Source organism: Heterocephalus glaber, unplaced genomic scaffold, assembly GCF_053883595.1.
Source record: "Heterocephalus glaber isolate CG9 unplaced genomic scaffold, H.glaber_assembly_v1.0 deba00001662, whole genome shotgun sequence".
In the NCBI taxonomy this organism is placed as follows: domain Eukaryota; kingdom Metazoa; phylum Chordata; class Mammalia; order Rodentia; family Bathyergidae; genus Heterocephalus; species Heterocephalus glaber.
Genome location: NW_028258403.1, coordinates 4223970 through 4251506, shown reverse-complemented (window position 1 = coordinate 4251506; position 27537 = coordinate 4223970). Strand labels below are relative to the sequence as shown.

General features: G+C 48.6%; 2 protein-coding genes and 1 long non-coding RNA gene across 5 annotated transcripts; 2 read left to right on the top strand and 1 right to left on the bottom strand.

Moving 5' to 3' along the window:
- The first annotated feature begins 1289 nt into the window (after positions 1-1289).
- Ajuba (ajuba LIM protein) lies at positions 1290-11656 on the top strand. The gene is made up of 8 exons (XM_004864189.3): positions 1290-2619; positions 5573-5674; positions 7207-7274; positions 7372-7434; positions 8644-8774; positions 8857-8908; positions 9578-9646; positions 10236-11656. The coding sequence occupies exons 1-8, from the start codon at positions 1584-1586 to the stop codon at positions 10359-10361; spliced, it is 1647 nt and encodes a 548-aa protein (XP_004864246.1). The 5' UTR covers positions 1290-1583; the 3' UTR covers positions 10362-11656.
- Positions 11657-11665: 9 nt separating this feature from the next.
- Positions 11666-18132, bottom strand: LOC110345652 (uncharacterized). Its single transcript, XR_002389118.2, has 3 exons — positions 18061-18132; positions 14348-14420; positions 11666-11807 (listed from the first exon to the last, which is right to left on the bottom strand). It is a non-coding gene; the product is annotated as an uncharacterized LOC110345652 (long non-coding RNA).
- Positions 18054-26971, top strand: Haus4 (HAUS augmin like complex subunit 4). 3 transcript variants are annotated; one of them, XM_004864191.4, is made up of 11 exons: positions 18054-18224; positions 19859-19930; positions 20115-20196; positions 22457-22599; positions 22684-22815; positions 23523-23657; positions 25031-25127; positions 25533-25678; positions 25785-25915; positions 26339-26407; positions 26513-26971. In XM_004864191.4, the coding sequence occupies exons 3-11, from the start codon at positions 20142-20144 to the stop codon at positions 26694-26696; spliced, it is 1092 nt and encodes a 363-aa protein (XP_004864248.1). In that variant the 5' UTR covers positions 18054-18224; positions 19859-19930; positions 20115-20141; the 3' UTR covers positions 26697-26971. The 3 variants fall into 3 exon arrangements, with proteins under 3 accessions (XP_004864248.1, XP_004864249.1, XP_004864247.1); XM_004864192.4 differs by having other exon boundaries at positions 18151-18216; XM_004864190.4 differs by having other exon boundaries at positions 18179-18389.
- The last annotated feature ends 566 nt before the right edge of the window (positions 26972-27537 follow it).

Genomic DNA, 27537 nt, shown 5'->3' with positions numbered 1-27537 from the left:
AAATAATATGCATGATTTCTTTGCATGTAATTTTCATACTCATTTACTATCTAAATACAAAGGAGTCATATTCATTCTACATTCTATTCCCTCGGCCTCTTGTCCTTGATGTGCTAGTCTGAGCAAAATCATTTTAGTTGGTGTTTAGCTTCAGCCAGGGTATCTTCCAGCATGGTCAATATCAGTATCTTTTCTACATGATCGCTTTCATTTGCTATTTCCTCTGTTATTTCTTCTTCTCCTAATACATACCCTTGTCACCAACCAACGGGGAGGATCGGGGGAGGGGAGGTGTTTAGCCCTAAAAGTAGACCTTCCATCCCTATGATCACCTGAAATATTTGCTAAAAATCTCATTTCCCAACACCAGGGGGTGTCCGTCTAGTCCTCTGTCTTTCTACCCTGAAGGTAGTAACGATTAGTCCCAAACCTTTTCTTTGATGGTTTTATACAACACACACACACACACACACACACACACACACACACACACACACACACACACACACACCCTCCCCAGGTATCTTTCAGTCCCCAATCTTTTCCTCAATCCTTTTCGCTCCTTCTACAAACACGTAAATCTTCCACCCTCCTCCACCATCACAGAACTGTGGGTTCAGAAAGTACTGTCTTTATTGCAGGTTCTCTGTCTCTCAAGCTCTCCAGACCAACTTGTTCTTTCCTCTGTCCTCCCACACTCGCCTTTACCCCAGCTCTCTCTTTGGCTGTCTTCCACCTCCCCATGTGGGATTCTTCACCCTTCAGGGCTATCTTTACCTCCACGTTCCTGGGCCTCTTTACGTATCTATCTACCTTTCTTCTTTACCTATCTATCTTTCTACCTTCGCCCTGTCTTCCTCTCTATGGTTCTCTCCCTGTCTCGCCGCTTCTGCACCAGTTTCTCCCCATCTCCCACAGTCAGGACACTAAAAACAAAGTCACGGTGTTTGCGTAGAACCAGCCTCCCATCTCCCCAGTTCAGGTTGCCGACATTCCAGTGTCCCTCCGCGCATTCCAACTGCAAACAAAGAGTCCCCCTTCTCCCTCCCCCGACATTCTCGCATTCCAGTTTCGGAGTGTTGTGCTCGCAGCTGCCTAAACTGGCCCTTGCCCTCCTCTCCCGTTCAATCCGCAGGTTTCCACCCCCAACGCACTTAGTCCAGGGCCCCCTGCGACGCGCCGTGGATCCCTGCGCAGACACCCCAGAGCTGCGGGACGCACCGCCCTCCGCCCTTCCCGGAAAGTAGATCCGGCCAGGCAGACAAAAGTTTGGAAGAGAAGTTCCTTTCGAGCGGAGTGTGAGAAGAGGGGGCGGGGGCCCGGTGCTCGGGCTGTAGGGCGAGTCGACGCGTGAACAGATAGAGCTGCGGACAGGACAGCCCTTCCAGCCCCGCTTAGCCCCAATGCGCAGGGGGACGCGGCCCCTCCCGCTGGGGGATGCTGCGGGGTTCCCGGCGCCAGGCACCTGGGCCGCCCGCTAAGCCCGAGTGCCTGCCCTGTGCCCCTGGGGAAGCCGAGTCCCGCCGCCGAGGCGCTGCAGGGTGCCGGGCGGGGAGGGGGCTGGAGGGCCCGGGCCCGAGGGCATGGAGCGGTTAGGGGAGAAAGCCAGTCGCCTGCTGGAGAAATTAAGACTCTCGGACTCCGGCAGCGCCAAGTTCGGCCGCAGAAAGGGTGAAGCTAGCCGGTCTGGGTCTGATGGGACCCCCGGGCCGGGCAAGGGGCGCCTGAGTGGGTTGGGGGGACCTAGGAAATCAGGGCCCCGAGGAGCCACCGGGGGCTCTGAGGATGAGCCGTTGGAGCCGGCCCGGGAGCAAGGGTCCCTGGACGCCGAGCGGAACCCGCGCGCCTCGTTTGAGGCGCAGCGCTACGATGGTTCCTTTCCCGGGGGACAGCCGCCCACCCGGGCCTTGCCTCTACCTCAGTCACTACCCCCCGATTTCCGGCTGGAGACCACGGCCCCGGCCCTAAGCCCCCGCTCCAGCTTCGCCAGTAGCTCAGCCAGCGACGCGAGCAAGCCGTCCAGCCCCCGCGGCAGCCTGCTGCTGGACGGCGCGGGGGCCGGCGGAGCTGGAGGAAGCCGGCCCTGCAGCAACCGCACCAGCGGCATCAGCATGGGCTACGACCAGCGCCACGGGAGCCCCTTGCCTGCGGGACCGTGCCTGTTTGGGCCACCCCTTACGGGGGCCCCAGGAGGCTATTCCCCTGGAGGGGCCCCGTCCGCCTACCCAGAGCTCCACGCCGCCCTGGACCGACTGTGCGCTCACCGACCCGCCGGGTTCGGCTGCCAGGAAAGCCGCCACTCGTATCCCCCGGCCCTGGGCAGCCCCGGTGCTCTGGTTGGGGCCGGAGGGGGTACGGCAGGGCCCTTGGAGAGGCGTGGGGCACAACCCGGACGACACTCGGTGACCGGCTACGGGGACTGCGCAGCCGGCGCCCGATACCAGGATGAGCTCTCTGCTTTGCTTCGCCTAACGGCGGGCGCCGGGAGCCGAGAGGTCGGCGCCCGCCGGGAACCCTCGGGGATCGAGCCGTCGGGTCTGGAGGAGCCACCGAGTATGTTCGTTCCGGAGGCCGCCCGGGCCCGGATGCGGGAGCCGGAAGCCCGAGAGGACTACTTCGGTGAGACAGACGTGGCTAGGACGCGGGGAAGGGGGGCACCACATTCGACTCCCCAGTGCCCCGACGGCCCCAATTGCCGGTCCCCGGGGGTTAGTGATGGAGTCGCTGGATTAGAGAAGAGGTTAGAGAAATGGATGGGGGCGGATCCCAGAGCGCTTTCCCTTTCTCTCTGGATTTTAGATGAACCAGGGCTCCTCATTCCTGCTAAATTCAGTGCCCCGATTATCTCGTGAGTCCCAGTCTCAAGCATTACAGAGCCTCAGTTTTAGCCCTAGGAAGCCTTGGGATGGGACGCAGTGGGTAGGGAGAGCATCCCCCTTCCTGTCCCCCCCACCTATGTGCCCCTACAGGCTCCGGCGCGCGGCGCCCCCACCCGGGCCCAGGCTCCGCCCGCAGGAATTCGGGGAATGCGCGAGGCGGGCGGGCCGGGTGCGTGCCGACTCCTGCCCCGGCGCTCCAGGTGCCCGCGGGCGGGGCCCGCCGAGGGGTGGGTTGCGCGCGGAATGGGGCGCTTCCCAGCGCACGCGGAACTGTGTCGGCTGTCGGGGAAGTGGAGCCTGGGAGGAAGGATGGAGCGCCCGGGGACGGAAACCAGGAACTCACGTACTGCCCAGCCCCGGTCCTGCTGGCGAGGTGGCGCGCGTGGGCATTTAAGCAGAGACCCGGTGGTACCAGCCTCTATTTTCCCCGTCTTCCGGAAGTCAGAGCAAAAGTTATGACTACCAGGACACCACCATCCCTGGATGGAACCCGACCTCCATGACTACCAGAAATAACCTGGTCTTGTTCTGGTCATAATGTACCCAACATCTGGCTAGAAGTAGCTCCTTACTTCCTGCTATTGTTAAGGAAACCTGAATGCAGCCTCCCTCCCTCCCTCAGGAAGTATAGGTTGATTAGATGTATCAACTAAGGGAGATTGGGGTCTTGAACAATCCTTTAGTCAAAGCCCACAGGCACTACTTCACTGTGTAAAGCAGTGCTAATTTGGGTGTGGAAGTGGAGAGCTCGAGCCCCCCCTTGCCAGGACTGCGGGTTTCTTCAGTTTTCTAGGTCTTTCCTCCCCACCTTTCTTCACCAATGTCCCTGCCCAGGACCCAGTGTTATTGGAGTCCACGGCTAGAAATGTGAGTAAGGAGAGGACTGGAGCTGGGAGCAGACTGGTTGAGGAGGATGATCAGAGGTGTTAAGGCTGCAGGCTGGAAGGGTCTGCTTAGTCCACCCTCCACCCCGCCCCCAGCCATTTTTTCTCCCTCGGGACAGAGGAAAGCCCAGATCCGATGATGCTAAATCACTTTGATCAACGGAGACGGAGTGACAGGGCCCATTTAGCTGTTTCCTTTTGAGGCCTAGGAGAGGTAGCTGGGAAAGATGTCTCTTTGGCCAAACCTTCAGAGCCAAAAGGAAGAAAGGAACTCAAAGAAAGTGCAGTAAAATGGCAGGAAGAACCTAGGTGTGGACATGCTGGGTCAGAGGAGGTGCGGCAAACACGCCTGAGCAGTTTTCTCTATAGTCTTCTGGTCATGTCCCAGGCTTCCCAAGGAATGGCTCTGACGGGACCCTCAGGCAGGCACTTCTGGGCAAGTCTCTTCCATGAGGAGCCACATTGTGAATTCAAAAGTGGGGACCTCCTCTCCCTGAGGGTCAGCTTGCCTCCCCTCACAGAACGACTACAGACCCCTATTCCCCATCCCTGGCTGACTGTCCCTTCTAACTGCTGCCCTGGGAAGGGGCCTCTTCCTTGGCTTTAGCCTTGCCCAGCTGCTGCAGGGTGGGAGCAGGGCAGGCCTGGGCCCATCAGTTGCTGCAGCTGCTGCACAGGCTCCCAAGCCCCTGGGCAAAGCCTGGGATGGGCCCAGACAAGCAGGGAGTATGCCAGTGTGCTGGGGGAGAGGTGGGGCGGGCCCGTTGGGATCTGCTCTCCAAAGACAGGCCCTAGCCCTCACTCATGGGCCTGGAATTGGGGAGTGGAGGGGAGGAAGAACACACCCAGGAAAGGTGGTGCCATGACAAGGTGTATATATCTTAGTGATTTTCTTCTTTTTTGGTGGTACTGGGGATTGAACTCAGGGCCTTGACAATTCCCTAACCCTTTTTTAGTTTTTATTTTGAGACATGATCTTGTGAAGTCACCAAGTTGCCTAGGCTGTGCTAGAGTTTCCTCTCCCTCGCCTCAGCTTCCCAGAGCACTAGGAATATGGGTGTGCACCAGCACACCTGGATGGGGGGATGTTGAGGAAGAGCAGCTCAGGTCTGTCTCTCTGTGATGGATGGCACAGGGTCAGTAGGAGTCTGCCACCTTTTCCCCCTTCCTATTCAACCCTGGTCCCTTCCCTGAACACAACCTGCATTCTCAGCAGCCCCCACTCCCCTGCACAGGGCCCTCCTGAGCCAGAGCCTTCTGAAAACTGAGGCTCTAATGGCTTGAGCCTGGAACTTCTGAGATACCTCTTACAAAGTACAGAGAGAAATCATTCTGTATCTGAACAGTAGCTTGTTTTACAGACAGGAAAACTGAAGCCCCAAGGAGGCTTCCTGAGCCTGGCCTGCTTTCTCTAGGAAGTTGTTATTTTCATTTTGAGTCTGCTGCTGAGCCTGGACTGCTATCTCTGACCATTTGTCCCACAATTGTCTATTGAATGTTTTCTCAACAGAGGCCAAGCATGTAGAGGCTGAGAGCCATATCTTTGACTTTCCCAATTTTCTTCAGTATTGAGTACTGTGGTGTGCACAACTGTTGATTAATTGAGTGAACAAGAATGAATTTGCCCAGCCAAGATCTTGCTGCATCCCATTTCTTGTTACCCTCTCCTCTTAGGAGGGAGGTAACCCATTAATGAGAAGCTGTGTCCTCTGGCACATCAGCAAAGAACAATCTCAGTGAAGTTTGGGGATCCCTGGATCTGAGCTGTGGGAGTGGGGTGTGAGCTGACAACTTCTTGCCTCTCTTCAGGCACCTGTATCAAGTGCAACAAAGGCATCTACGGGCAGAGCAATGCCTGCCAGGCCCTGGACAGCCTCTACCACACCCAGTGCTTTGTCTGCTGTTCCTGCGGTGAGTGTGGGCGGCCCCTCAGGCACTCCCCACATACTCAGACCCTCATAAGTGCTGTGGGGACAGCTTGGGCCTCCTTGGGCAGAGCAGCTGTCCACGTCCCCACTAAGCATGTGGAAGCCCACAGCTGCCCCACCTTCTCTCTGGCTTCCCCTCGCCCATGCTGCTCTGCCTCCCTGCCACTGTTCAGCTTCCTGCCTGTCTCCCTTCTTTCTTCTGCCTCCCTGCTCACCCAGCCTGGACTCCCGCCTGGCCCTCAGTCTCTCCTTGGTGGGGTTTGGTCTTGGGCAGCCGAGTTGCCTGGGGCGACAGTGAAAGGCTGGAATGTGGGAAGGGCGGGTGTGGGCTGGGGGAGTGGGGAGCCATGGGGGGCTGGGAGGGGGGTTTTCTCTTGGCTGGTCAGAGTTCAGCCACCTCGCTGGAGTGCAGGCCACCAGGCTGTGCCAAGCTGATGACATCACGCTCCAGGAATGCCCACTGCTGCTGTTAGCTCCGGAGGCCCTGGGGGGGCTAGCGCCCAGTGGCCTTAACTCTCCCTCCCTGGCCTCCCTCACCTCTCTCATTACCCCTTCCCGCTGCTGCTTACCCATTCTGATTCTTCTGCTAAACCTTTAATCTCCTATCTCTGCCTGTCTGACTCCAGCACTCAGCTTTTCTCACTCCCCCAGCTTCTGCCTGGTTTTCTTTAGGTTCATTTGCCTGTCTGTCCTTTTTATAGGGCCCCTTTGGGTTGTCTCTCTTTCCTCTTCTGTATCATGAGTTCCTCAGCTTTTCTCAAACACGGGGAAGAGGTAGAAGAGGAGATTTTGTTGGGAAGAAGCAAAAGCTGGGAAAATTGCCCATTCTCCACCCTGTTTTCCCTCCTCCATCATCCCTGATGATTTAGACACTGTGGTAGAGGTCCTGGGTGTTGGTCAGGTAGGGAATGGTCCTGCCTTGTCTGCATGTAAAAAAGCCTGGGCTGCTGTGGACTGGCAAGACTCCGGGTCCCTCCAAGCTTGAAGAGCAGCCTGATAGGGCAGGAAAAGGGATGGCTGTGCACCCAAACAAGGCTTTCTGTCCCCAGCAGCTACTCCAGTGCCCTGACCTCCATAGAGTCTCCCTAGAGGGAAGGAGACAGGGCTAGGAGAGCAGGAGGGCTGTGCTGAGGCAGAGACCCTGAGGTTGAAAGGTCTCAGAGGGCAAAGTCTGGGACAATGTGATTCTCCGTGTGAATCACACAGCACCTGGCCTGGAGCCCTTTACCAGGCGCTCCCCAGGTGGGCACCTGAGAGAAAGATGCTTGTCTGGGGAACACAGGAGTTGGGGAAATGGTGAGCAGAGGAGAGAGCCAGCTGCAGTGACTCCAGAGCAAATCGGAGTTGCATCAGATGTGACTGTGTGTGGGAGGGAGGAGACCGGCAGTCAAGAGGAGCAGCCCTGGAATCCAGGTTGAAATGTGTTGTGCACCCCTGGGGAGCAGTGGCACAGAGGGGGAGAAATCCTGGGACCAGGCTCAAGATAGGTTCCAGCCCCTTCTCTGCTGCTTCCAGGGCGAACTTTGCGCTGCAAGGCTTTCTACAGTGTCAACGGCTCAGTGTACTGTGAGGAGGATTACCTGGTGAGCGAGGGCCCTGGGTCTGGGGCTGCTTCCCACACGGGGACCTCTGGGGTTCCACCATCCTCTCCAGCTCAGTAACTCCTTCTCTTGACTCTAGTTTTCAGGGTTTCAGGAGGCAGCTGAGAAATGCTGTGTCTGTGGTCACTTGATCTTGGAGAAGGTAAGGAAAGTGCCTTGAGCTGAGGCTGCAGCAGCTTCAGGCCTGATGGGTGGAATCTGGGGCTAACTGGATACTGAGAGAGGTCAGGGAGGAAAGCAATCACCACATGAGTCACATTTTTGCCATTCCTCCCCAGAGCAGCTGTTTACAACGCTTTCCCTCCGCCTGTGAGAGGAGTCTGGGCTGCTGGTCCATCCCAGGCTTCTGGGATTTTGCAGGCACAGCCAGTCCCTTAGTCAGAGCAAGGAGTGTGGGGTCCTAGGTCTTAATCCCTTTTCCGCTACTGCTTGAGATCAGCTGAAACTCAGATTTCTTCTCCATTTAAAGGAAGGATTGGGGCCAGGCACTGTGGCCCACACCTGTAATCCAGTACTGGGAGGCTGAGGCAGGAGGATCTCAAGTTCAAGGCCAGCCTGGGCTCCACAGTGAGATTGTCTCAAAAAAAAAAAAAAAAAGGAAGAAAAGAAAAGCTGGGCATGGTGGCACACTTGTGACCCCAGCACCCTGGGAGGCTGAGGCAAGAGGATTCCAAATTCGAGTCCAGTTTAGGCAACTTAGTGACTTAGTGAGACCCTGCCTCAAAATAAAAAGTAGAAACGGGTGGGCCGGGGATTTAGCTCAGTTGGTCCACCGCCTGCCTTGCAAGCCCAAGGTCCCAAGTTTGATCCCCGGTACCAAAAAAAAGGTAGAAAAGGGCTGCTGATGTAGCTCAGTGTACAGCCCTGGGTTCAGTCCCCATTACTGAAAGAAAAAGAAATACAAAAATAAAAAAGGAGAATTAGATTTGGTCAGTTAAGTCTCAACCCTGGCAACCTAGCAGGTCATATTTTGATAAAAGGTTTTTTGTTGTTGTTGTTGTTTTTGATAAAAGGTTTGAGGTGGATGGGCGGGGGATTTAGCTCAGTGGTTCGTGCAGCACCTACCTGCCTCACAAGTGCAAGGTCCTCAGTTCAATCGCCAGTATGAAAAAAAAGGTTTGAGGTGGGACCCTAAAACTGTAGCCAAGATTGAAATCCACTGGCCTGGCTGATCTCTAATACTTTGTTCAGGATTTCTGACTTTATTTTTAGACACCTTGGTCCCCTCAAATAGCATTGTGGGAGGACAGCAGGGTGTTGGATATGGTTAGTAGAAGGCACGGGAAACATAATGTGTAGCTGGAGAGCTGGGATTGAGGGAGACTAAAACTCCTCTCACCTTGTGAGCCAGATCCTACAGGCGATGGGGAAGTCCTATCACCCAGGCTGCTTCCGATGCATCGTTTGCAACAAGTGCCTGGATGGCGTCCCCTTCACCGTGGATTTCTCCAACCAGGTGTACTGTGTCACTGACTACCACAAGTGAGTCTGGCCCTGGGGTGCAGTGTGGACATGGGTCCTGGGATTCCCCAACCTCAGCTTATTGCTACCTTCTCTTTTTCAGAAACTACGCCCCGAAGTGTGCGGCCTGTGGCCAGCCCATCCTCCCCTCGGAGGTCAGTGCGTCTGGGTTCTTCTGCAGGGCAGCCAGTGCCGCTGCCTCTGGGGAGGGGTGGAGACTTGTGGCCTGGCCTCCCTCGGGAAGTGATGGTGCTGAGGAATGTACTCTTGGAAGATTCCCGTGTGACTCTGCTCTTGGGGTCACCACTCTGACCCCAACATCCGGGCCTGGATGTGTCTGATAGCCTTGCTAGGCCCAGGCTCCATATCTTTTATCCCAGTAAGGGCTGGAAAAAGGTGGAAGAACCCTCAAGGCTGGCTGGATAGGTCACATGTGTAGAGTGTGGGCTGGGGAGAGAAGCCAGAGGCTAGCGAGGAACTGGACCCTACTGGAGCTTCTTGTCCCTGGCTTAGCCTACTTTCTTTACCTACCTCCCTGTGCCTTTCCCTTCCCTCTGCTTCCCCCACACCTGAGAGCAGCAGGTGAGACACCCCCCAGGAGTGCCTCGCATGGGGACCTGCTGGGGTACCACCAGCAAGGGGGAGGGAAGCCCCAGTAGGTTCTGCAAAAGCATCTCAAAGCTGTGGATGGTTCACTTGATTTTAGAGAGGGCCTGGAAGCCTTAGTGTGATGTTTCTACTGGGGCGGGAGGTGTCCCTGGCAGGGAGGAGGAGTTGGGGGTCATCATGCTGCTTTCATCCTCATGGGGGTCTACATGTTTCAGGGCTGTGAGGACATTGTGAGGGTGATTTCCATGGACCGTGATTATCACTTCGAGTGCTACCACTGTGAGGTGAGTGTTGGGGTCCAGGGCTGTTGGCTGTAAATTGGAACTGGGAAGGAGGGGGAAGTGTCAAGTCCTAGAAGAGCCGTTCATCTATGGAAAATGTAGGGCACAGAAAATCAGGAAGCTGCTGAGCATGGTGGTGCACACTTGTAATCCCAGCACTCTGAGGGCTGAGGCAGGAGGATCACTGCAAGTTGAAGGCCAGCCTGAACTACATAGTGAGACCCTGTCTCAAAAAAATAAAAAACAAAATCAGGAAGGTGCTGTGATCTGTCTCCATTCTCTTTTCTGTCCTGTAGCCACTCTCAGGTCCTAGTTTAGTACTTTCTGAATCTGGCTGCCCCAGTCCACACACTTAAAACTAGGGATTGCTGGTTAACTGCTGTAAGTGGTGGTGGTGGGGGGGGTTGCCTCATTATTTCTGCTGCAGCAGCGACACCTGGTGTCCAGTGAAGTATTTTCTCATCCATCCTTTCTACCAGCCAACACAACTTGCCCTGGCTAACCTTTCAGTCCTGCAAAGTGGGGCGGGGCTGGCTTCCAAAAGGTCTTCAAGGAGCCTGGGCTGAGCTGAACTAGGTATCTTCTTCCCCAGGATTGCCGAATGCAGCTGAGTGATGAGGAAGGCTGCTGCTGTTTCCCTCTGGATGGGCACTTGCTCTGCCACAGCTGTCACATGCAGCGACTCAATGCCCGACAGCCTCCTGCCAAATATATCTGAGCTGGAGTCACTGCTGCTGCCATCCTCACAGTTGACAACTCCTCTGGCTAGTGGGCTCCTCCGAGACCAGCTGAGGCAAGCAGTGTGCTCTGCAGTGCTGGCAGAAGAGTCCTCTCAGGAGAGCCCCAAAGGGCCAGAGACCCAAAGATCCCAACATTCCAAATGGACTTCGGGGGAGGAAGCTGCTCACGTCCTGGTGGGGTGGCCGGCCCTGTTGTGTGTGCAGTGGGCAGGCTCCAGGACTTTCCGAACATCGGATCCCGGTCCCTGTCTCTAGTGAATGTTTGTGCATATGTGATGTTCTGTCCCTGGGTGACAGGAGAAGAGGATGTCATGAGTACTTCACTCCCTTGTACCCCACGCATGGTATCAGACCTAAGGCCAGCCAGGTGTTCACCACTGTGTCCTCTCTCCGTACCTAAATGAGAAAGAGGAAACCCTGGCCTTTTTAAAGAAGTCATTTCTGTTCCTCTCTAAGGATACGAAAGCTCCTCCTCTCTCTGCTGGGAATGAGGACCAGCTCTAGGTGAGCCTCGACCCATATTGCCTGTTTCTCAGGGACTCATAGGCCTGGGGAGGCTGATGGGGGCCTGTCCTTGGTTGCTCTTCTTAGCTGGGGAGGTGGCAAGTGGCCTGTGTGGGTGTGGACTTGCTGGGTAGTGTGACTAGGGAGCTTCAGGCCACCTCACTCCCATGTAGGTACACTGAGGCCCACACCAGTATGGGTCTACAAGGGTGTGTAAGTGTGGCGGTGTGCATGCGCACGCACACATACACTGTCACCCCCTTCCTCTCAGGTCACTCTTACACTTGGTTCCCTAGTAGTAGTTTACCACTCTAGACTGGCCACCTTTCAGTGGAATTCCAGATTATATCCACTGCAGCTCCTGAACTCAGGTTTAGGGGCGCTAGGAGGAGCAAGACACTTTGCTTCCAGTCAGTTTGACTGAAACTTGAATTCACCTAAAGCTACATTTCTTCAAAACCAGTTCACTGCAAACTTGTTTGCTCAAAGTTCAGTTCTCTTAATGACCAATTTGACAAAAGCTCAGTTCCCTCTTAGGGTACTTTTATTTATATTCATTTAGGTATTCTGTTCCTTTCTGTCACACTCTGAGTATTTCAAGGATTTATATCTATTCATCTAAGAGTTATCAGTAATACAGATTTATCAAATTTGCAGCACTTTGTAAATGTAAGATTGCTTCCAACCTTTATGTATGTTTCTGTTATCTACTTTTCAAACACTTTTTTAAAAGTTTAAAGTTTCTAGCAATAAATACAATTGGTACAAATATTTTGCATATAATGTTTTGTTAATCCAGTATCCCTTTACAAATTAGATGCCTTGAGCCAGACATGATGGTACACGCCTGTGATCCCAGCACTCGGGAGCTGAGGCAAGAGGATTGCATGAATTCAAGGCCAGCCTGGGCTACATAGACCCTGTGTAAAAAACAAAAACAATTTAAATGCTTTGAAAAATGTAGTGGGGCTCAGGATGACTTTGATGCTTTAGTCTGACTTCTCCATTGCTGTTAAAATGCTAACATATGGGGCCGGGGATTTAGCTCAGTGGTTCCATTGCCTGCCTTGTATGCACAAGGACCTGAGTTCGATCCCCGGTACACAAAAAATAAAATATAATGCCAACATAGGGCCGGGGCTTTAGCTCAGTGGTTTCGCCACCTGCTGCGCAAGCGCAAGAACCTGAGTTTGATCCCCGGTACCCCCCCCCCAAAAAAGAAAAAAAAGCATCCCTAGCTCCAAAATTAAAGGTCAAAATAATTAACAGGAAGCAGGTTCCAAAACCATACATGTAGGATAATCACATTTTCTTTTTAAAACGTCTACATTATTGTGAGAAGAAGATCTGAAAAAGATATACGCCAAGGTATTAACAGTTTGATTTGTGAGACTATGTTGTTTTGTTGGCCTACATTTCTTTTTTTTTTGATACCGGGGATCGGATCGAACTCGGGTACTTGCGCTTGCGCAGCAGGCAGCGAAACCACTGAGCTAAATCCCCGGCCCTAGCCTCTATAATAATAATAAGCTGCTACAAACAAAATAACTGGTTGACAACATTTATAATTCAGGACATTTAATATAAAAGTCAACCTTCTGTGTGAAAAACTGGGTTTCTAAAGTCCTTTGAACAGGAAGAAGATCTGTCACTCCAGGGCCTCCATTGAGCCTATGGTAGCAGTGGTTCTGTCTTCACTCTGTACCCACAGAACCAAGGGCCCCAGCTGTCACTGGAACTGAATGATGAGTGCTCCCTCAGCTGTATATTCCCTCCTGTTTGTCACAATCCCCACACCCTAAAGTTTGTCCTTCACATGCACCATACCATCCTGGCTTCGGTAGACTTTTGGATCCATAACCCCTGATTTGTTTTGTTTTATTATTTTTTTTATTTTTATTTTTTTTTTTGGTACTGGGGATCGAACTCGGGTCCTTGCGCTTGCGCAGCAGGTGGTGAAACCACTGAGCTAAATCCTCGGCCCCAATAACCCCTGATTTGGATGATTCTGAGATGGGCTCTCCAATAGACCCTTCCTTTGTTAATTACCTCAAGGGACCAATAATCCCAGCACTCAGGAGGCTGAGACAGGAGGATTGAAAGTTCAAGGCTGGCCTGGGGTACATAGGGAGACACTGTTTCCCAAAATAAATACATAAAAGTATCAATAAATTAATTTTGAAATGCTGCCCAAGAAAAATATTAGTATCCGATCTGATCTGGCCTGGGGTTTTTATTTTTATTTATTAGTACATATTTGCCATACATAAGGATCACATTCATCACATGGAATTATTTGTTTAATTTATAAAGGATGTCATGGGAAACCCAGATGTGATAATCTGCTTAGCTACCATGGTTGCGTACTGTAAATTAGCTGAGCTAAATTTCTCTCTGGTATATAGAGTATAGAATGTGTACGAAATTGCTAACTTCCTAAAGGTTTTGCTTTTTCTGCTGTAAGACCTTAATCATAGGAAGCATTTCAAAATTCATAATGTAAATTCTTCCCAAGCCTGAAACTCCAAGTGCCCTTTGGATGGTCTATTTCTCCCACTGGTTCTTACATATTTTTTAAAGAAGAAAATCTCTTTCATATGTAACTTAGTATACAACAGTGTCACCATCACTGAAAAATTCAGGGAAATACTTTTATCAGCCTGGTACACGCTTCCAAGTTCTAGCAGCACACTCAGTTGTAAAAAGAACTGCACATGCTGGGATTCATGTCCAACTTTTTGGAATATACTAGTCTTCCTCTCCCGAATCAATTTACAGTTTCAGGCTAGGTGTGGTGGTGCATGCCAGCACTCAAGAGGCTGAGGCAGGAGGATCATCATGAGTTTGAACCCAGCCTGAGCTACAGAGTGAGTTCAAGGCCTGTCTGAACTACATGGTGAAGCCTTGTCTCAAAAAACAAAATGAGGGGCTGGGGATTTAGCTCAGTGGCACTGCACCTGCCTTGAACGCAAGGTCTTGAGGTTGATCTCCAGTACAAAAACAAAAACAGGGTGGGCTGGGGATTTAGCTCAGTGGTTCTGGTGCCTGCCTCGAAAGTCCAAGGTCCTGAGTTCGATCCCCAGTACCAAAAAAAAACAAAAACAAAATGAATTTAGTTTCATATTCTTTTGGTTTAAATTATTTCAATCTGTCCCATTTTGAGCCAAATTTCTCAGCCTTTTTTGAGACCCCACATTTCCTGCCAAGCCTAGTTTGTATACTAGTTCTCAACAGGGTCTCAAAGTAAACCAGACTCATCCCAGTTTGTATAGTAAGTTTCTGTGAAGAAAGAAGCAACCCTTCAAGCGGTGAGGAGCAGGGTTTGAAAGCCCCTGGTAAGTGTTAAGCAATTGCAAAAATGGCACATTATGAACATTTGTTCTGAAATTTTCATTTGATGCCATAGGTTGATTACATATTTTCTTTATCTTCTTGTTTTCTTCTCAAATCATGTACTTACAATGGACAGGGAATTTTCTGGCTTAATCATCAATCGTTGTCATTCTGAATACCTTCATTTTCCGGTGAACACCCTTGAAAAGAATTCAAAACCTCTTGATGCAAGTAAAATTTTTTTATCCCTGAAACTAGTTTTTCAGTCCATAATATCATAATATATTCAAATACTTTCAAAGTGCTATGGTTTATTTTTAAAGTTTTTCTAAACAATTGGTCTGTTAAATCTGAGTCCAAGTTCCAAAGGCTATTTTAACATCTTAAACTAGTTATTTAAGCCCATATTTTTTAGCTTGAGAACATATTCTACTTAAAAGCTCCCTTTAGTATCATAAACAGAATACTAAATACTCACCTGGAATCTCTCTGGAGCACTATTTTGTTGCCTGGCTAGAGAGTATGGGAGGCAGAGTGCCTGCAATATTCTTGTAAATTTCCATTCTTTGTCATTTTAAACTATGCAGCAAAGGAGTACCTAAGTCTGAAAGGTTAAGCAGACTTTTTCTCAGACTCCTATTTACATTTATCACCAAGTTAAAAACATACACATGAATATTTTTAGAGACTTGACCAAAAGCATTATCTTCAAGAGATCAGATTAAGGATGGGACTCATGCCTAATTTATCTTTCTACATTCCTGCCTTCTACTTTTGCCGGAGTCTAGGTCAGGAACCCTTGAACATGTTCTTGTTTTGTTTTGTTTTGTTTTCAGTACCTGGGATCAAACTCTAGACCGTGCGCTTGCATGGCAGGTGTGGTGCCACTGAGCTACATCCCTGGTCCCTTGAGCATGTTCTTGGCTTCACCATTAACCATCACTTAAGGGAACGATTGTATTTTGCATAGGGCACCATGGAAAGGGAGATGAACAGCACTGATGAACAGCCTGGCCTTGAGGGCCAAACATTTCATGGAACAATTGAAACTCTTGAAGATACTAGCCGCTTAGGGCTGTGCAGGAATTCATTCTTCCAAAAGGTGAGTGCCTCTGTATCGGACTTATTGGGCTGGGTCCCTGGGGGTGACCCAGGAAGTGCTTCTTGAATACAAACCCAAACAAATTATGGTTTTAAAGATTTCATATTACCTCTCAGCAACAACAAGATATAAACTTAAAAACTGAATTATTGATACTAGTAAGGACATGTATAAACCTCAAATTATGCTGAGTGAAAGAAACCAGACAAAGAGTACATTTTTATTTGATTCCATTTATGTAAGATTCTAGAAAACACAAACTAATCTCTATCGACAGGAAGCAGATCATGGCTGACCAAAGGTGGGGGAAACTGGAGAGGAATTATGAAGGAGTGCAAAGATTAATTTACAGAGGGCAGGCCGGGGATGTAGCTCAGCAGCACAATGCCTGCCTGGCAAGCAGAAGGTCCTGAATTCGATTCCCAGTACCAAAAAATAAATAATGAAGTAAGTAAATTTATAGAGGGCAATGTGCATGTCCACTATCTTGATTATGATGATGGGCTCACTGATGTATAGCTATAGCAAAACTTACTGAATTGTACACTTTAAATATCACATGCCAAGATACCTTTAAAAAAAAGAATTCTGAAAAAAGGAGGGAGGAGCTTGGCAGGGAAGGAGGCAAAGAAAGAAAAAGGGGGGTGCATTCTAGGGCCTCTCTTGCAATTCTTTCCTGCTCAAGAACTCCAGATGGTATCTGATTGTAGGATTCTTTTTTCAGTACTTCCCTGCATTTTCAACTGCCAGGGTGGTCTGTAGGCTTAATTTCTAGTCTTAGGTTAGTAAGCCTATAAAAGCCCCTCTCTCCAGCTGGTCCTTTCTTGGACCTAGAATACCACTTATATTCCTCACCTCCATTTTCCTCCATTTTCCGGGATGTTTCCTCCATTCTAAATGATCCTAATTTTCTCTCTCCTTTTAGGCCCAGTGAAAATAAGATTTATTTCACTGTCTTTCCTATCTATTCCTGAAGAAAAAAAATTCTGTACCCTCTTCAAGTTTCTCTACAATTTGTTATCTAAATTGCTCTTTTGACACCTATTTGCTGCCTTGTATTAGTTGTTTTTCACGTGCATGTGTCTTCTAACTAGACTATGTAAATCTTCAGGGTAGGGACTAGATCATATTTATCTTTGTGTCTCGCCCAAGACTCTTTTTTTTTTTTTTTTTGGTACCGGGGATCAAACTTGGGTCATTGCGCTTGCGCAGCAGGCGGCGAAACCACTGAGCTAAATCCCCGGCCCTAGCCCAAGACTCTTAATAAGTGTCAATTTAAAACACCTCAGCTTTATAGTCTTTCCAACACACTTTCCCAGCCATTATCTCATTTGATCATTACATCAACCCTAGGAGATTGGAGCTGGAAATATGTTATTTCCTCCTTTTGACAGATAAGGAAACTTGAAGCCCATGATCACATGGCTGGTCTGAGAGAACAGATCCCTGCATATGAAGATCTGGTCCAGTTCAAGGCTTCCCGCTGCTCTCCCTCTCCATCGGCCTCCTCCTAAAGACAGACCCCTGCACCTTTACCTCCTCATCCCCAGCACTTCAGAGCTGTTTAGCCAAAGCTTTGTAATCCCACATTTGAGAATTTGACAGCCCTCCAGATGAAATTTCAGTAGGTTTCTGATCAGTTCTGAGCAAGCCCGCTATTTTATTCCAAGTGCCGTTTGTTAGGGACATTATGCCTGCTATTTAATAATGTTGAGCTACAGAATTGAAGAAGCATACATGATTTTTAAGAGTCCTGGAAAATGACAGCACTCTAGTGTTAAACATGAAAGGTGGCAGCTGACAAGCTGACTGAGGATACAGAATCTCTGCACTGGGACACACCATCCCTCGTGTATACTAGAATTCTCAGCCTGTGCTAAAGGAAAAGCGTAAAGTCTCCATCCTTCAGCTCACCTCAACCTGAGAGTCCTTCCTCAGCATCCTGCGCTCTCAACTTCTTTGATCCAAGAGATGTGAGAGCCTTGGTGCAGTTTACTTAGCACCAAACATTTTTATTTTTGAGATGGAATCTCACCATCTTTCTGGACTGCCTTGGACTCATGATCCTATTTCAGCCTACTAGGCAGCTGGGATTGCAGGTGAGCCACTGTAACTGGCCAAACACGTTGTTTTAAAAAAATAATTCACCTTCTGAATAGATTCCAACCAACTTTGCACAGAGGGAGCACATTGGGTTTAAGGTTAAAACATAGGTGTCAGGCGTGGTGGCACAATGTTGTAATCCCAGCGCTCTTGGAGGCAGAGGAGGAGTGCAAGTTCGAGCCCAGGGGTGATTTAGCAAAATCTCATTTTAAAAACAAAAGGGTCTGGGGATGTAGCTCAGTGCAGATGCCCTGGGTTTAATTCCCAGCACTAAAGAGATGAATGAAGGATGAGAGGTAAAGGGGACGGCAGAGGAGGTAATGAAATCGAGTTCCCTGCCGTAAGAACTAAATGACGGAAGCAAAACTGTTGGCACTGTGCCTGACTCATTGCAGGCCCTCAATAAATATGCGCAATTATTATCATTTCCCAATGTTTGTCCTTAACTGGGTGTGTGGGGTGGGGGAGAGGAACCAGGCAGGCCCACAGTGGACCCGAGAGGACCCCAGTCCCAGGCGGGTCAAACTACTCCGCTTCCCCGCCGTTAAGAGCCCCGCGCGCTCTCGGGGGGCGGGGCCTGCCCGCCCCTCCCCTTCCCCGCTCCCACGCCACCTCGTGCACTTTCGGCGCCTGACCTTGCCCCAGCCTTCCCGCGCGGTCCTCCCGGACTCGGCTTCCCCCTGGCCCTGCGCGGGGCGCGAGTGAGAAGTTCCGGAGCCGGGACGCCGGCGGGTGTCGACGCTGCTGTCCCCGCCCCCCCCCTCGCCCAGTCCGCTCGGCGCCTCCCCGGGGTGCGCAGGTTTGTGGCAAGGGGCGCGCGGGAGGAGGCTTGGTCCGGCCGCAGTCGGGGTGTCCGCCGTCCTCGGAGGAGGCAGCCCTCGCCCTTGGGAATCCTTGGCGGCCCAGACTGAAAGGAAGTCGGCGCCGGAGAGCCCGCTCTACATTTTGATTCGTCTCGGGCCCTGTAAGGGTCACATCTTGTGAAAATACCTGTAAAATCAATTTAACGTTCAGTGCAGCGTGTGAAGACAGCTCTAAGAATTTAAAAGACGCCTGAGTCAGAACATTTAAATGCTTGGGTCCCTGTAGCAGCGTTTTAACACGTCTGAGTGCAGAGGGTGGAGAATGCAGCCTGATTGCCGCCACCTTTCGCGCCCGTAACATTTTAAAAGGGTTAAGAAAAGCGCCCATAAAAAAAAACCCAAGTGGGCAGTCCTCTAGGGTCGGAACAGCTGACTTGTAGAAATTTGGGTTGGTCCTTATTTCTGTGTGCGAAATTTGTCTGCAAAACTTTTTATTTGCAGGCCTAGATTAAAAAATAATAACAGAGTTGTTAAAACACTGAGTTTAACTAAATAGTGGCTTTTGTTAGCAAGTCGATTGTGTTATTAATTCTTAATGTCTCATGCAAGGCAGGAATCGTTATCACAGTTTTGCAGGTTGAAAAAACGTTTGGCAGGAAAAAAGGCAATTTCTCTTCACACAGAAGCAACGGCAGAGCTGCAAATTAAGTCTTAGCATTCTGCCTTCTCAGCTGCGTCCCCCTCTAGACCATGTTACAAAACAAATGAATAGTCACTTTGATGTTACTCATAAAAGGAGAGAGTAAACCAAATGTTCTGTGAACGTGAAGTGTTAAATCATAATAACCTTCGTGTCTGGCCTGCTTTGGGAGGCTCAGCAGCCCTTTGGTGTTGGATACCTTACAGAGAGGAGAGGGTAGAGCAGAAACGTGGAAAATAAAGTCAAGGGACAGATTTTACCTGTGCTCATCTTTACCACCCCCTGTGTTGATATCATTCTTTACCTAATACTGTATGTTCTGGCGATAGTTCACATCTCTCTCAAGTACATCAACTACACCTTCGGCCTACTGCGTTGGCATTGACCTGTCAGTCTTGTCTGCCCCATTCCTCCAGGTTCTCCTTATTGACGCTGTTATGTGAAAACTAGTTCAAGTGTGGAATGTTTTATCACACCTGAAGGATGATTCTAGAATTAATGATCAGAAACTACCAATAGGGTCTGGGGATTTAGCTCTATGGTACCGTGTCTGCCTCCAAAGCAGATCCCTGGTACCAAACAAAACAAAAAAAAGCACAAAAGCTACCAACAGATCTTAAGTGAAAGACAAGTTAAAGAAGCACAAAGAGGGCTGGGGATTTAGCTCAGTGGCACCGCTCCTGCCTGGCAAGCTCAAGGTCCTGAGTTCGATCCCTGGTACCCAAAAAAAAGCACAAAGAAACTATTGTGGAATTTGATAGCTGAGTTATTTGACTGGAGGGGACAAAAACAGACTTGGATTTTTTTCCCTGTCTTCCCTCAGATCACCCATATCTGGCAAACAGTAGCTCAGTTTTAACTTCAGCTTTATAATGATACTGGTAGGGAATCCTGATTAGACCTTACTGAATTGGAAACTTTTCTTTTCAGAAAGAGGCTTTTTTGGACAGCTCAGAACAAGGAGACATTTATATGCTTGGAATGCAAATTATTTTGGTACTGGTAAGTCTGTCCATGAACCTAAGAGCTGGGGACCCAGACTATGTGATTTAGCCCCTCCTGTAAAAGGCATCCCCGAGGTTCCTTCCTAGCTTGTGGATAACAGAAACTCAAACCCAGGGCAGTTTCATCTAGAGCAGGAGCTATTTATTCATCTTTTTGTTTTCTTTCATTTGTTTTAACACAGATAAGAATCCTAACCTAAGAAAATCAAATGGCAGCTGGAGATTTCTGCTTACCTGGAGAAGGGATGGAAATAGTTCAGCAAGGTAAGGGTAGATATTTGCAAAAGGTTTGATGACTTTATCCAGTGAGGTTTTATCTGGGTTGGGTGTAGTAGTTCAGACCTATAATTTCAGCACTCTGGGAGGCTGAGGCCAGAAGATTGCAGCCCAAGGTGGGCAATTTAGTGATTTAATGAGACCCTGACTCAAAATAAAAAAAGGCTGGGGATGTAGCTCAGTACAAAAGCCTGGATTTAATCCCAAGTAATCCCCTCCCGCAAATCAGAGAGGTCTTATCTGAGTTCTTAAGTAAAAGGATTTATCATGTCCATTAGTATGGTTTCTCTAGCAGAAACCCAGGTTTCTGGGGAATCTAAAATATGTGGAGTTTCTTTTTTTTTTGGTACCGGGGATTGAACTCAGGTCCTTGTGCTTGGGAGGCAAGCGGCAGAACCACTGAGCTAAATCCCCAGCCTCTATGTGGAGTTTCTTGAACACTGTTATCGGGAAGCAGATTATACCAACTCCTGTTAGTGTTGGTTCCATATCTGTGTGTGTGAATTCAGGATGCTCCCGTGCTGCACTGGCAAGCATATTATAAAGATAAAAGGTGGCTTGCCATTTCCTTGATGGTTTCCTTCCTGAGCTTGAATCTTCTCACATCTTGTTCTCCAAAATCTCAGCTCCTTCTGTATCTCAAGCACTTTTGATATCTCAAATCCTTTCTGTTTTAAATTCTACAGGAACTTGTATTTTCTATGTTTTGACTATTTCCATATTGAATCCTTCAGAGGGAGAGTTATTTGTAACTCTTAAAAGACTTTGGGTATAAAGCTCCAAAGAATGAAAATTTGAGTGTTTGGTGAGTAGAGGTAAAAGATCCCAGAGAGTACCCAGGGAGAAATTGAAAGAAAGCCCCTTGAACGTATGGAAGGAATAACCAGACAACCTAATTTCTTGCACTTTTTCTCATACTTGTGCTAGTCTGTATCCACATGGGTTAGTCAGCTCTGCTTACAATAATGAGAATTTGGTTAGTTTTTACTTACGCCAAGGGTATATCTTCTCAGTCTTGCTTATGCAACTAGAGATTACATTTAAAGTTGGAATTTTACATGTGGTTTTTTCCCCTCTTTAAAAACTCTAGTAATTCTGCATGAATGAAGCATTTGGGTGCTGTGATGATCCCTCCTAAAGGATTCCTTATTCTTCTGTCTCATGTTTACCAACTCACCTTCCATTTTCTTAGGTTTTCTTTGGCAGTGCAGAGGATCAAACCCACAGCATTGTTTATGCCAAACACATGATGAACCACTGAGCTACATCTCTAGCCCCCGAATTTCCCTTTTCTAAGAATTTAGTTGTATTAGATACTCAAGTATTTCCCTTTGGTTGACGTACTTACAGCCAGGGGAAGTGGTGCATACCTCTAATCGAATCACTTGGGAGACTGAGGCAGGAGGATTGTGAGTTTGAGGCTAGTCTGGACTACATAGATGATCCTGTCACAAAAAAACCAAAATCCTGGCATGGTGGTGCACCCCAGTAATCCCAGCACTTGGGAGGCCGAGACAGGAGGATTACCTGAGTTCGAGGCCAACCTGGGCTATGTAGTAAGTTCAAGACTAGCTTGAACTAAAGTGAGACCCTATCTCAGCTGCGCCTCTCAACAAAAACCAATAACTCCTCCAAAAATAAAAATCCTTGTGCCGGGGATTTAGCTCAGCCACACTGTTCCTGCCTTGCAAGCACAAGGTCCTGAGTTTGATCTCTGGTACCAAAAAAAAAAATCCTTGAACATAAAATAAATGCTTGTTACTTTGAGTATCACCTTTAGTTTGTGTTACTTTTTTTGTTTTGTTTTGAAATAGGGTTTTGGTATTTAACTCTGGCTACCCTTGAACTCATGATGATCCTCCTGCCTCAGCCTTTGAGTGCTGGGATTACCAGTATGGGCCACTACACCTGGTTTAGTTTGTGTTGCTGTTAAAAATCTCATTAGGGGCCAGGGATTTAGCTCAGTGGTTCTGCCCCCTGCCTCCCAAGCACAAGGACCTGAGTTCAATCCCCAGTACCAAAAAAAAATTTCATTAGATTTAGAAACCTTTCCTACCAAAAGCTCAGGATTTTTGGAACTACTAAGTTAGCTCGATTATATAAAGTGAGAGTCCATACTTTTTTTTTTTTTTGATAACAGGGATCAAACTCGTGTCCTTGTGCTTGTGCAGCAGGCAGCGAAACCACTGAGCTAAATCCCCAGCCTGAGAGTTCATACTTTTTGCTTTTTCATCCCTATACTGTTTAGTGTGCAGCAGGCAGTTTCCTCCTTGTAACCTGAGTGAAGAAGACCTGCTGCAGAACCCGTACTTCAGCAAGCTGCTGCTGAGTCTCTCAAAGCATGTGGATGAGAGTGGCTTAAGCTTCTTCCTGGCAAAGGAGCAGGCTGAGGTAAGGGCCCCAGCAGAAGGGCAGACAGGAGGACGGGAAAGCCTTCTAAGAGAGGTTCCCACCTGAGAGCGTTTGGTTTTCTAGGCATGGAAGGAAGTTCGACTGCATAAGACAACATGGTTGAGGTTTGAGATTTTGCAGCGAGTCATTCAAGAACTGCTTGTAGACTACTATCTGAAGAACCAAGACACAAATTTAACTTTTGAGGACAAAAAGGTGAGTCTGAAGAGATGAGGTTAGTGTCAGTGACCACTTATAGGAATAACCAGGCCAGCTGTGGTTTTGTCTGATGATGTGGTATAGGGGAAAGATGGACTTAGTAATGGTTTATTAAAAAATGGGCCCGGGGATTTAGCTCAGTGGTTCTGCTGCCTGCCTCAAAAGTGCAAGGTCCCAAGTTCGATCCCTGGTACCAAAAAAAATTTAAAAATAATAAATAAATAAGTGGATTGGGCTGGGGATTTAGCTCAGTGGTGCCACTGCCTGCCTCACAAGCGCAAGGTCCTAAGTTTGATCCCCGGTACTAAAAAAAAAAGAAAGAAAGAAAAAGAAATAGACTGTTGTTATTGGGCAAGTGTTTGAAATAGAAAAATTGACAGGAGAGGCACTTGTAGCTGTTATCTGGACAGGAGGACATGTTTGAGGACTTTGCAAAAAAAAAATTTTTTTAGGAAAATGTATGAGAAGCTGGACTTGGTGGTGCATGCCTATAATCCCAGCACTTGGGAGGCAGAGGCAGGAGGATTGCTGTGAGATTGAGGCTAGCCTACACTACATAGTGAGTTCAGGGCCAGCCTAAACTACAAAGCAAGACCCTGTCTCAACGCAACAACAACAAAAAAGAAAATGTGTGAGAACCAGTTCACAGGGATGGAAGAGGTGAAATTTTATAATTACCTCTTTTTCTTTTCATTCTCTTTCAGTTCCTTGAGACCCTTGAACATCGGCTACTTGTGACTGAACTGACACAGATCTTAGGCCCTACCCAGGAGAGCGAGATGCCTCCACTGTTAGGGCTGGAGAAGGCGGACCTTCTGGAGCTCATGCCACCCTCAGAGGTTGAGAGTGGGCTCGTACTGGGAACAAAGAAGCAAACCTGCTTAATCTCTCCCATTTCTTTATGATTTGTTGTTAAGCTTTACCATTTTTGTGAAAATTATATACATTCATGGTAGTCAAACTCAAGAAAAACATTACACAGAAAAAAGTAAAAGCTGAAGTACTATATCTAGAAACAGTATTTTTTAAAAAAAATTTTTATTTTTTATTTTTAGCTTCTCATTCTTTTTTGTTGTTGTTGTTGTTGTTTTTGTACCAGGGATCGAACTCGGGTCTTTGCACTTGCACAGCAGGCAGCAAAACCACTGAGCTAAATCCCTGGCCTAGAAACACAGTATTGTATAAACAGTTTGATGTAAATGGTATAATAGTCTCCATCCTTGTATAGATTTTGTTTTGGTGTTACATATTTTAGACTTTTGTTTTCAAGTCAATAAATAGATGTAAATGGATGATATATTTGAGCCAGGTGTGATGGCACACACCTGTAATCCCAGCACCTGGGAGCTGTGGCAGGAGGATCTTGAGTTTGAGGTCAGCCTGAGCTACATAGTGAGTTCCAGGCTAATCTGGACTACATAGTGAGGCCCTGTCTCAAAAGCAAACTAATAAAAACCAAGCTGGGTTGTAGTGGCACACTCCTGCAATCCCAGCATTCTAGGAGGGCAGGGCAGGAGGATCACAAATTTGGCCTGCCTGGGCTACATAGTGAGACCTTGTTTTATTAAAAGGAACTGAGTCATTCATATATATATAGATAGATAGATAGATTTCTATTTGTCTGTCTATATGAGATTAAGCTAAGTGTGAAGGCCCTGAGTTCAGTTCCCCTTACTACAAAAAACAAAAACCTATCACATTGATATGTACCCCCACACTTCTTTTTGGAAAAGTGTTTCCAGTGTTCCTATGGTAGCTCCCGATTTTATCACCAACATGAGATCTTACTGGAAGATTTTCTTTTTTGGGGGGGTACCGGGGATCGAACTCGGGTCCTTGTGTTTGCGGATCAGGTGGCAAAACCACTGAGCTAAATAAATCTCTGGCCCTACCAACATGAGATCTTGACAGTCATTTTACTTATTTATTTTTTATTTATTTACTTTTTTTTAACTGGGCATTGAACTCAGGACCTTGCGCTTGTGAGGTAGGCATGGTGCCACTGAGCTAAATCCCTGGCCCATTTTACTTTTAAAAACTTTTTCTTTTTTCCTGCCCCTCTTTGCTAACTTGCTAGGCTTACAATGAGTCTCCCTGATGTCTCTTGATGCATTTTATTTGGTTATTATTGCGGTTGTATCATGTATTCAAGGTGAGGTCTCCAGGTTCTAGCAGTCTATTTGCACCTCTCTTTTGGTCTCTTTGGCTGTAGGATTTTGTGTGGATGCGAGCGCGGCTCCAGCTGGAAGTGGAGGAGCAGCTCAAGAGGAAATGTTTCACTCTGCTTTGCTACTATGACCCCAATTCAGGTGCTTGCTGGCTCTCTGTTCTGTTCACAGCTGGTTTCAGGGTTCTGAGTGCTCTTTGAGAATAATTTATTTGAAGGATCAGAGATGCTGATTTATTTCCTTGCTGGTGGAGTAAAAACAAGCACTTTGTAAGCACTTCTTTCATTCAGCAAGGTGCTTGGTGCCAAGTGAGAGGGAAGGATGCTGTCCTCTGGAGGATCAGATGCCAGAGGGAGTTTGCACCTCTGTGTGTTCCCCTTACTGTTATGAGTTCAGGGACAAAGCAAGACTCAGAGGTCAGAGCAAGGAGACCCTAACAGTGAGAGTTGGACAGCAGAGGGAACTAGGGAGAAGGCAGAATTTAGAGGGCCAGATGTAAGACGGGCACAAAGAGCTTTCCTGCCAGTCCTCTGTCTCTGTGCCCAGATGCTGATAGTGAAACCCTGAAGGCTGCAAAGGTGTGGAAACTGGCAGAGGTCATGGTGGCTGAGAAGCAGCAGTGCCAGGATGCACAGATCCAGCAGAAGGAGCAACTGGTGTTGCTGGAGAAGAAGAGTGCCACCTACTCCCAGGTGCATCTGCTCACCTCTACCCTGCCCCTTTAGGGAAACAGGGTTTCTGATTTGCCTGCTTTCTGCTGGCTTTGCTTACAGCCTTTTCCTCCTTCTTGGGGCCCAGGTGCTTCTCCGCTGCCTTACCTTGCTGCAGAGGCTACTTCAGGAGCACCGGCTGCAGGCTCAGTCAGAGCTGGATCGGATCAATGCTCAGTACCTGGAAGTCAAATGCAGTGCCATGATCCTTAAGCTGCGGTGAGCTGTGTCCCTGTGGGTCCCACCACTTCTGTCCCTCTCCCTGGTCTCTTCCTCTCTCCTGTGCCTAGCACCTGTGGGCATTGAGGAAGTGTCACACAGCAGTATCAGCTTTGGATCACCCAAAATCTCTTGACATCTTTCCCTTTACAACTTTCTGAGATAGGTGTTTTACGTGAGATCAGTGTTCAGGGATTGAGGATGACCTTATTTATTCCATCCCTGCTTAGCCCCATCTTTTTTTTTTTTTTTGGTACCAGGGATCGAACTCAGGTCCTTCTGCTTTTGAAGCAGGTAGCAGAACCACTGAGCTAAATCCCCGGCCCTTAGCCCCCATCTTAATGTGGCCAGGTGCCATGTCTGTGCCTGGCTCTGCTGATGCCAACGATCATCCCTGTGACATTTCTTTCTTTCCTCTGTCAGGATGGAGGAACTGAAGATTGTGTCTGACACTTACACTGCTGAGAAAGTGGAAGTTCATCGGCTCATTAGGTGAGGATCCCCACACGCTCTAGCCTTGTTCATTTTAACGTGCTCCCTGTGTCTCTTTGCAATATAAGCATCCTTACACTGAACCTTCTCTGCCTGGGTCCTTAGGGACCGCTTAGAGGCAGATGTTCGCCTACAGGAGCAGGACTTGCAGAAGTCACGACAGGTCCTGAACACCTATGAAGTTCTTGGGGAGGAGTTTGACAGGCTGGTAAAGGAGTACACCCAGCTCAAGCAGGCAACAGAGAACAAGCGCTGGGCCCTGCAGGAGTTCAGCAAGGCCTACCACTGAGCACAGGCAGAGCCAGGAAGCGTGGCTTCTGTGTAGCTGCTGATTCCTTCTCTTCCTGCTTTAAGGGCCACTTCCACCTGGTGCTCCCTTATCTTCGAGGGAGAGTCGGACATGTGCTTAAAACACTGCAGTTGTGCACACACCCTCCTGATTTATGATGACAGGGTCTCTTCTGGATACGCAGTGAGCAGATTTATGTAATTTTATGCATAGTTGTTTGTCAGTGTCGGCCCTGTGTTTGATTCTCCTGAATAAAGTGATGATATTACGTCTTAGGATTTTGGTCTTTCCATGGGTATGGATGGAGAAAGAACATCGAAGTCTGTGGGTAAGGAGAAGAACTGAGTGGATCCGAAGAGAGATTGACAATGCTTACGCAGAAGGTGGGAGGTGGAAGTGCCAGCCCTCCTCCTCAAGTCCTGGAGGCGTCATTCTGGGAGGCAGAATGGGATTAAATCCCAACTTGCTCTTGAAGAACCATGATCTCCAAAGTAGTAGCTGCTCAGGCAGGTAGTGCGCTATCTGTCAGCAGTTATAATAAAACAGCCAGGTATCCAGCTCGGTATTAGGTGAGGACACAGCTACTTGTGCTCCTGATTCCCTCTGCCATGGTTTGAGGACTTTGTGTCTCTTCAAAGCAGATTGGGGAGGGGACCCTGAGGAACCAAGTTCACAGGCACTGTAGCTGAGAACAATGGGGGCCTGGCTGAGGACAAAACCAGGGAGGGAGAACGGAAGTAGAGGGCCCCTGCCTTTACTTAGAACCTATTCAGCTTCTCAGCCACTTCCCAGAGAGACTGGCTTGGGTATGCTGCTGAAGTCAAATGGTGCTCCGAATTTG